We start from the raw sequence: 10,092 nt of genomic DNA on the forward strand, positions 1-10,092 counted from the left end.
CCTATAGTCCAGTCCAATCCCTGTCTGAAGAGTTGGCTTTGGGAATGGTTCCAGTCTTGGGCCAACAGAAGGTCTGGGGACCATGACCTCCAGGGTCCTTCCAGTCTCAGTCAGACCGTTAAGTCTGGTCTTTTTACGAGAATTTGACGTCTGCATCCCGCTGCTCTCCTGCTCCCTCAGGGGTTCTCTGTCATGTTCCCTGTCAGGGCAGTCATCGGTTGTAGCCAGTCACCATCTAGTTCTTCTGGTCTCGGATTGATGTAGTCTCTGGTTTATGTGGCCCTTTCTGTCTCTTGGGCTCATAATTACCTTGCATTTTTGGTGTTTTTCATTCTCCTTTGCTCTAGGTGGGTTGAGACCAATTCATGCATCTTAGATGGCTACTGGCTAGCGTTTAAGACCCCCCAGATGCCACTGTCCGAAGTGGGATGCAGAATGTTTTCTTAATAGATTTTATTATGCCAAATGACCTAGATGTCCCCTGAAACCATGGTCCCCAAACCCCCGCCCCTGCTACGCTGGCCTTTGAAGCATTCAGTTTATTCAGGAAACTTCTTTGCTTTTGGTTTAGTTCAGTTGTGCTGACCTCTCCTGTATTATGTGTTTTCTTTCCCTTCACCTAAAGTAGTGCTTATCTACTATCTAATTAGTGAATACCCCTCTCCCTCCCTCCCTCCCCCCTCATAACCATCAAAGAATATTCTCTTCTTTGTTTAAACTATTTCTTGAGTTCTTATAATAGTGGTCTCCTACAGTATTTGTCCTTTTGCAACTGACTAACTTCACTCGGCATAATGCCTTCCAGATTCTTTCATGTTATGAAATGTTTCACAGATTCATCATTGTTCTTTATCAATGCGTAGTATTCCATTGTGTGAATATACCATAATTTATTTATCCATTCATCTGTTGATGGGCACCTTGGTTGCTTCTATCTTTTTGCTATTGTAAACAGTGCTGCAGTGAACATGGGTGTACATATATCTGTTCATGTAAAGGCTCTTATCTCTCTAGGATGTATTCCAAGGAGTGGGATTGCTGGATCATATGGTAGTTCTATTTCTAACTTTTTAAGGAAGCGCCAAATCAAATTCCAAAGTAGTTGTACCATTTTACATTCCCACCAGCAGTGTAGAAGTGTTCCAGTCTCTCCACAACCTCTCCAACATTTATTATTTTGTGTTTTTTTTTTTTTGCATTAATGCCAGCCTTGTTAGAGTGAAATGGAATCTCATTGTAGTTTTGATTTGCATTTCTCTAATGGCTAATGATCGTGAGCATTTCCTCATGTATCTGTTGGCTACCTGAATGTCTTCTTTAGTGAAATGCTTGTTCATATCCTTTGCCCATTTTTTAATTGGGTTATTTGTCTTTTTCTTGTTGAGTTTTTACAGTATCATGTAGACTTTAGAGACTAGACACTGATCGGAAATGTCATGGCTAAAAACTTTTTCCCAGTCTGTAGGTAATCTTTTTACTCTTTTGGTGAAATCTTTGGATGAGCATAGGTGTTTGATTTTTAGGAGCTTCCAGTTATCTAGTTTCTGTTCTGGTGTTTGTGCATTGTTAGTAATGTTTTGTATTAGGGCTCCTAGCATTGTCCCTATTTTTTCTTTCATGACCTTTATCGTTTTAGATTTTATATTTAGGTCTTTGATCCATTTTGAGTTACTTTTTGTGCATGGCGAGGTATGGGTCTTGTTTCATTTTTTTGCAGATGGATATCCAGTTATGCCGGCACCATTTGTTAAAGAGATTGTCTTTTCCCCAATTAACTGACTTTGGGCCTTTGTCAAATATCAGCTGCTTACAGGTGGATGAATTTACGTCTGGAGTCTCAATTCTATTCCATTGGTCTATGTTTCTGTTGTTGTACCCAGTACCAGGCTGTTTTGACTACTGTGGCAGTATAAATAGGCTCTAAAATCAGGTAGCGTGAGGCCTCCCACTTTGTTCTTCTTTTTCATAATGCTTTGCTTATCCAGGGCCTCTTTCCCTTCCATATGAAGCTGGTGATTTGTTTCTCCAGCTCATTAAAAAAATGTCCTTGGAATTTGGATCGGAATTGCATTGTATCTATAGATCGCTTTTCATAAAATAGATATTTTTACAATGTTAAGTCTTCCTATCCATGAGCAAGGTATGTTTTTCCACTTATGTCTCTTTTGGCTTCTTGCAGTGCTGTCTTGTAGTTTTCTTTGTATAGGTCTTTTACGTCTCTGGTGAGATTTATTCCTAAGTATTTTATCTTCTTGTGAATGGCATTGATTTGGTGATTTCCTCTTCAATGTTCCTTTTGTTGGTGTAGAGGAATCCAACTGATTTTTGTGTGTTTATCTTGTATCCTGATACTCTGCTGAACTCTTCTATTAGTTTCAGCAGTTTTCTTGAGGATTCCTTCAGGTTTTCTGTATAAGATCATGGTATCTGCAAATAGAGATACTTTTACTTCTTCCTTGCCAATCTGGACACCCTTTATTTCTTTATCTAGCCTAATTGCTCTAGCTAGGACCTGCAGCACAATGTTGAATAAGAGTGGTGATAAAGGGCATCCTTGTCTGGTTCCGGTCTCAAGGGGAATGCTTTCAGACTCTCTCCATTTAGGATGATGTTGGCTGTTGGCTTTGTAGAAATACCCTTTATTATGTTGAGGAATTTTCCTCCTATTCTTATTTTGCTGAGAGTTTTTATCATGAATGGGTGTTGAACTTTGTCAAATGCCTTTTCTGCATCAGTTGATAAGATCATGTGGTTCTTGTCTTTTTATTTACGTAATGGATTATGTTGATTGTTTTTCTAAAGTTGAACCATCCCTGCATACCTGGTATGAATCCCACTTGGTCATGGTCAGTTACTTTTTTGATATGTCGTTGAAGTCTATTGGCTAGAATTTTGTTGAGGATTTTTGCATCTAAGCTCGTGAGGGATATAGGTCTGTAATTTTCTTTTTTTGTGGTGTCATTACCTGGTTTTGGTATCAGGGATATGCTGGCTTCATAGAATGAGTTTGGAAGTATTCCATCTTTTTCTGTGCTCTGAAATACCTTTAGTAGTAGTGGTGTTAATTCTTCTCTGAAAGTTTGGTAGAACTCTCCAGAGAAGCCATCCGGGCCGAGAAGACTTTATTTGTCGTTGCAGAGAGTGGATGAGGAACGGGTGCACAGCCTTGTGTGGAGGTTATTCCCTTCCTGTCACCCTTCCACTGCTCCTGACAGAGTGCTTAGTGCCTTCCTTTCAGGCAGTGTTTCCCAGCTTACTCTGCATGTTAGAACCACCTGGGGACTTCAAAGGCCTGCCTCCCAGACTGCACCCCAGACCAATTCACTCAGCATCCCTGGGGTGGGGGCTAGGTGTCCTCCTGAGTGATTGCAGTGCATTGTTGCCAGGCTTGTGCACCCGAGGCTAGGAGGACTCCATGGAGCCAGGTGCCATTGCCAAACTGAACTGACCTGAGAACCTGGCTCCTGTTTTCTGTGAAGCAGAAAGAGGCCACCGGTTTAGAGGAAGGAGTGAATGCATGGGAGTCTCTCAGTCCTTCAGCTATGAGCTACCCAGATCGATTCCTTCTGTAGGTTATTATTACTGGCTTGGGGGTGGAGGAGTAATGGAGCAGGCGCTAACAGAGTTCCGCTTGGGTTGGATGTGCAGTCAGTTGGTGATGATTTCCTGAGCTCTGTGATTAGAAGGGAAACCCAGGTGGCATAGTGGTTAAGAGCTACGGTTGGTAACCAAAAGGTCAGCAGTTCAAATCCACCAGGCGCTCTTTGGAAACCCTATGGGGCAGTTCTACTCTGTCCTACAGGGTCACTGTGAGTTGGGACCGACTCGATGGCAATGGGGTTTGGTGATTAGAAGGATCCTGAAGCTGATTGTGGGCTCAGCCAGGGACAGTCTCTGCCACAAGCCTGGGAGGCAAGGGGAAGGGGTTGTCCAAGGTCTGTGGGCCCCCATGGATGTCAAGGTCTGTGGGAAGCATTGCAGTCTCAGGAAAAATGTCTTAGGTTAAGCTGTGCATTTGGCCAACACACTTAGTGATGGGGTTCCTATTATAATCATTACTAATAATGCAAAAAATCAGTCTTTGGTGCTTTATAAAGAGTAATTCGGAGCATGTTTATTTTAATAAGTTATGAGTTGGGGGAACCCTCTTGGCATCGATTGTGGATCCAAGTAAAATGAAATCCCTGACAACTTCAATCTTTTCTCCATTTAACATGATGTTGCTTATTGGTCCAGATGGGAGGATTTTTATTTTCTTTATGTTGAGGTGTAATCCATACTAAAAGCTGTAGTCTTTGATGTTCATCAGTAAGTCCTCTGCTTTCAGCAAAGAGCGTATCATCTGCGTATGACAGGTTGTTAATGAGTCTTCCTGTAATCCTGATGCCACATTCTTCTTCATACAGTCCAGCTTCTCAGATTATTTGCTCAGCATACAGATTGAATAAATGTGAAAGGATACAGTCCTGGAGCACGTCTTTTTTTTATTTTAAAGCATGCAGTATCCTCTTGTTCTGTTCGAACTACCACCTCTTGGTGTATATACAGGTTCCTCATGAGCATAATTAAGTGTTCTGGAATTCCCATTCTTTGCAGTGTTATCTATAACTTGTTATGATCCACACAGTCAAATGCCTTTGCATAGTCAGTAAAACACAGGTAAACATCTTTCCAGTGTTCTCTGCTTTGAGCCAGGATCCATGCTGATCTGACATCAGCAATGATATCCCTCATTCCACGTCCTCTTCTGAATCTGGCTTGAATTTCTGACTGTCCCCTGTCGATGTACTGCTGCAATCATTTTTGAGTTATCTTCAGTAAAAATTTACTTGCATATGATATTAATGATATTCTTGATAATTTCCGCATTCTGTTGGGATAGCTTCCAGCATCACAGCAATAGGCAAGCTACCACAGGACGACAGACGAGTGATGGAGTATGGCTCTAGTTGAGTTGAATTTATTTAGCCTTTAATTTCTTATGGTTACTTGTCAGGAAATAGATTCATTCTTTCATAAAAAGGCATTGAAAAGGTCTTACAAGCATTAAATGACACCAGCTAGGAGAGTCTGCAGTGAATCTGAGCTGAAATAGTATAGTTTTCCTTTGCGGAGATATTTTACTTCAGCAGTTCCCAGGCCAAGTGGGCTCCTGATAGTGTTAGTAATGGAAGTGACCAAATGGAAGAGGTGGCAGATGCAAAAATAACTTCTGGGGAGACTCACATGGCATGGCAGTTCTGCTTTTCCAGGTTTGTAGACTAAAGCCATCTCCATCACCCACTCTGTCAGGCTTAGGGTTACATGGAACATTGCAGCCATGGTCATGTGCATAGGGTACCTCCCTGGACCAGCGCTGACCCTGTGTCTTCCTGCTCTGGGCCTGCCTATTGCTCCATGGTGCAACTGAGCTGAGCCCGGCAGAGGTAATCCCCCCGCTCCACCAGCAAACTGGCCGCCATGACTCCACCCAGCCCTCCCCACCACCCTCCATCAACAGCCATCCCTGAGCCTGCTTAGACACAGGGAAGCACGGGCCAGGCAGTCCCCTCCCCAGACCCAGTGGAGAGGAGCCAGCCTCGGCTCCCATCTCTGAGCCGCCCTGTGAAGTACAAACTCAGGAAAGATGAGACTGTCGAAGTAAGGTCTCTGAGATACCGTAGACACAAGGGAACCTTACAGCAAAAAATCAGTTGAAGCAGGAGGTTAGAGGCTTTTGATTCATGGCTGGGAAAGGGGGTCTTCTCCCTGAAAAACAGAGGAGTATAGCATTGCCCCCAGGCTCACGTGGCACTCAGGCTCCCAAGAGGGATGGCCAGGTACCCAGGGCACCAGCAGTTTTTGTGTTGAGGAGTTTTGTTTATCCATAAGCCAATAGCTGTTATCTAAAGTCTGTGTGTAAGTTTCAAGTCAAATTCCTGAGTAGTTACTCATTCAGCAAGTGGAGCAGAGCTGTATTCATGTTTCCCAGCACCCACAGGACGGGTGCAGGGGCCTGTGGGTGGAGCCTCAGAACTGGGAGTGTCCAGCCCTATCTCAGTTTCTGAGTGCTGCTCTAGCAGAAATACCACAAATGAGTGGCTTTAAAGAACAGAAATTTATTTTCTCACAATTACGGAGGCTAAAAGTCCAAATCCAAGCCTTAGCCATGTCAATTCCTTCCTTGTTGGTGGTCCCAGGCACTCCTTGGTTCCTTGGCGTGCAGATGATCCTCACGCGGTGTCTGTCTGCCCTGTGTGTGTGTCTGTGTTCATTCTGCTTTTTATAATTCAGAAGTGATGAGGTTCAGGATCCACTCTCATTGGCATCACCTCAACTGATTGACTACGTTAGACTGCATTATGGAAAGTCATTACATTACATGTAACATAATTACTTTAAATTAGCTTAGATGCACAGGCGTGTTGTTGTTGTTAGGTGCCGTCAAGTCAGTTCCGACTCATAGCGATCCTATGCACAACAGAACGAAACACTGCCCGGTCCTGCACCATCTTCACACCCTTGTTATGCTTGAGCCCATTTTTGCAACCACTGTGTCAATCCATCTCCTTGAGGGTCTTCCTCTTTTTTGCTGACCCTCTACTTTACCAAGCACAATGTCCTTCTGCAGGGATTGATTCCTCCTGATACCATGTCCAAAGTAAGTGAGATATAGTTTTGCTTCTAAGGAACATTTCTGGTTGTACTTCTTCCAAGACAGATTTTGTTCATTCTTTTGGCAGTCTGTGGTATATTCATTATTCTTCGCCAACACCACAATTCAAAGGTGTCGATTCTTCTTCGGTCTTCCTTATTCATTGTCCAGCTTAGCATGCATATGAGGCAGTTGAAAACACCATGGCTTGGCTCAGGCACACCTTAGTCTTCAAGGTGACATCTTTGCATTTCAACACTTTAAAGAGGCCTTTTGCAGCAGATTTGCCCAGTGCAATGCATTGTTTAATTTCTTGACTGCTGCTTTCATGGGTGTTGATTGTGGATCCAAGTAAAATGAAATCCTCGACAACTTCAGTCTTTTCTCCTTTTGTGATGATGTTGCTTATTGGTCCAGTTGTGAGGATATTTGGAAACCCTGGTGGCATACTGGTTAAGTGCTATGGCTGCTAACCAAAGCGTCGGCAGTTCGAATCCCCCAGGCGCTCCTTGGAAACTCAATGGGGCAGTTCTACTCTGTCCTATAGGGTCGCTATGAGTCGGAATCGACTCAACAGCACTGGGCTTTTTTTTGGTGAGGATTTTTGTTTTATGTTGAGGTGTAATCCATACTGAATGCTGTAGAGGTTAGAATCCCACCACATATTTTGGGGGAGACACAGTTCAATCCATACAGGCCTCCTGGGCTGGAAGCAACAGGACTTCCTGCTCCATTGCTGCCTTGAGCCTTGGGTGCATCCCTCCTGACCTCCAACCTGGCAGTCTCAGCCTCCATCCTGGCCTCAGATCTTCTGCTGGGAAACCTTGGATTGCGGGGCCCTCAGGGAGACTCTGTGGGATAACCAATCCCATGGCATGGATATGCTTAATTTTTGTTGGATTGGTGTTGGGAAATGTCCTGTAGCTGTAAGGATAAGGGGCTGGTAAAAAAAAAGAAAAGGAAGAAAGAAAAAGAAAAACCTCTGGGCTTTTTGGAGTGTCTCCTTTGGGCCAGTAATTTGTGGGCAGTAATCCTCACAGCTACCCTGCAAGATGTACACCATTACCCCATTGTGCAGATGTGGAAACTGAGGCTCAGAGAGGTCAAATTGCCAGAGTCACACAGCTCATGGGGTAGAGCAAAGCTATGGCCCCAAGTCAGTGCTCCAGACCCCCTGCTGTGTCATCTCCCAGGCCCTCTCCCCCTCGTCCCAGAGGGTTCTGGGAAGAGAAAATTCCAGATGGTGCAAATAGTTAAGCACTTGACTACTAGCCAAAAGGTTGGTGGTTCAAACCCACCCAGAGGCACCTCAGAAGAAAGGCCTGGCAATCTGCTTCTGAAAGGTCATGGCCTTGAAACCCCTATGGAGCAGTTCTACTCTGCGCACATGGAGCCATCATGAGTCAGAATCGACTCAACTGCAATAACAACAATCTCTAAAATACCCCTGAGCTGGGCTTATAAATCATGACGTGGTGTTTCCACCCATATCTACAGAAATATGAAGTCCAGATGTCCAGGAACAAGGGGAGGGCTTCTGTGGGGTCACCACTAACTTGAAGTGGAACTAAGATGGTCTTATGCAGAGCATGGTGCCCTTCACAGCGGCGGCAGCTCATAGGCCTGTGTGGCTCACCTGTGTCCTGTGCTCTCTCAACAGCAGCTGAAGCTCGCGGTCGAGAACCTGAAGGAGGAAGCCGGGGTCTGTGGGAAGGAGAAGGCGGCCTGAGCGCCCTGGCTGTCCTGGCTGCCCTGTCCGCAAGGCCTGTGACTGTGTCACATCTGCTCTGGTGGAGAGGGGCCGGGATAGCATTGTGGCACCGTGACCCAGACCCAGTGCTCCACCAAATGAAGCAGCATCCACACAGCAGGCACCCCACTGAAGTGTTGGCTCCATCCCCCACCCACACCTGCCCGCCCCTCCATGCTCCCACCCCAGCTGCTCTTCACTCTGTCCCGACTGCTTAGAGCCACCGCTGCCCCTTGAACCTCTCTCCACGTCAGCCCTCAAGTGATGGCCACTCCCGGTCCCCACCATGGCCTGGGACACATGGGCAGGCTGGCGGATTGGGGGTGCCCACTGTGCCCCTCAGGAACCACTCTGAAGGGGCTGCCTGCCAAGCCCCAGTTGAGTAAATGGTGCAGCCAGGCAGTGTCTGGCACACCGGGACCGTGGTATAGACCTCTTTCCTGGTCTTATCTTGCAATATGTTCACAGCTCCTTTATCAGCTGAAACAGAAGTAACCGAGCTATTAAAGGCAAGGTGTACCTCTCTGACTCCACCTCCCTCCGACAGGAAGCCAGCCCTGGGTCAGGTAACCAGTGGCATCATTAGGGGTGCAGAGGGTGCAGACCGCACCAGGTGACATTATCAGCGGGGGTGACACCAAGACAACTGTTTATAAATGTTGTAGTGTTTCAGCAGAAATTTATTATAAAAATATCCCTATAGTTATAACAACAAAAACATTTTTCGCAAGCTCACCTGTACCTACAAGGGTAAAACTCCATGCTAATTTACTTTTTGAACCTTCTAACACACTCCAGTCAGAGCTGCCATTATTACCCAATTACAATGACACTTCGAATCACATGGTTTTGTCTGCGCACATGACAAGTACACGCTGTTGTTTTCATTGCTGCCGGTGTTTTTATAGTTGCTAATTTTCTCAAATTTTCTGGTGTCCTAGCTACAATACTGTGGTAATTAGCATGGGGGGGTAACCATGAGCTACCTCACTGGGTGACACCAACCCTAGTGACGCCACTGCAGGTAACTAAAGGTGGAGTGGCGAGATGGGGAGTTTGGGTGGGGGGCTTGGCTTGAGGTGGGACACACAGGGACCACTTGCAAAGCTTGCAGCCCAAGCCCAGGCAGCTCCCAGGAGGTTCTGCTGCTGCCAGAACCTGCCCCAGAGGAGCTGCGGTGAGGGCACCAGGCAGGTTCCCTGTGCAGGGTGTGCACGCAGAGGCCAGCTGCCACTCCTGGCACCTGGCCTGAGGCTCGCCCCTGAGGGGTGCCATCCACCTCGTAGCTGTGCCATGAGTGACCTGGCCCAGTAGGGTGCAGCCCTTCAGGCACATAGGCTGTGACTCTGGAGCCCCATCCTGCCAACCACTGAAACTCTGTGTGCTCCACATTCAGTCCCATAAAACAGGAGGCTCAGAAGGCCCGTCCCCTGGCCCAGTGTCCCTCACAACTGGGCACTACAGCTGATGGGTCCCTCTGCTGGGAGAGTTACAGCCACCCCACCCTGTGAAGAAGATGGCAAAGAACAATATTTACATGTACAGTTACGTTCATCATATACAGTCATCACTAGTGTGCTTTTCCAAATATTCTACCACCATTAACGGAAACTCACTGCCCCCAGGCTAAGACTCCACCTTCCCCCCTCCCTCCCACCCTTGGAACCTCCAGTAAACTTTGGTCTCTATACATTTGTCTACTTCATAT

At 46.0% G+C, this 10,092-nt stretch overlaps 1 protein-coding gene across 3 annotated transcripts in view; it reads left to right on the forward strand.

The window, feature by feature from the left end:
• The window catches only part of ANO10 (anoctamin 10), a 229,651-nt gene extending 220,380 nt beyond the window's left edge, over positions 1 to 9,271 (forward strand). For all 3 annotated transcript variants that reach the window (XM_003409925.4, XM_010589895.3, XM_064274716.1), the window contains exon 13: positions 8,295 to 9,271. In XM_003409925.4, coding sequence (XP_003409973.3) covers positions 8,295 to 8,363 — 69 coding nt within the window. In that variant the 3' untranslated portion in view covers positions 8,364 to 9,271. The remainder of the gene's footprint in view (positions 1 to 8,294) is intronic.
• The last annotated feature ends 821 nt before the right edge of the window (positions 9,272 to 10,092 follow it).

Source organism: Loxodonta africana, chromosome 22 (genome assembly GCF_030014295.1).
Source record: "Loxodonta africana isolate mLoxAfr1 chromosome 22, mLoxAfr1.hap2, whole genome shotgun sequence".
In the NCBI taxonomy this organism is placed as follows: Eukaryota; Metazoa; Chordata; class Mammalia; order Proboscidea; family Elephantidae; genus Loxodonta; species Loxodonta africana.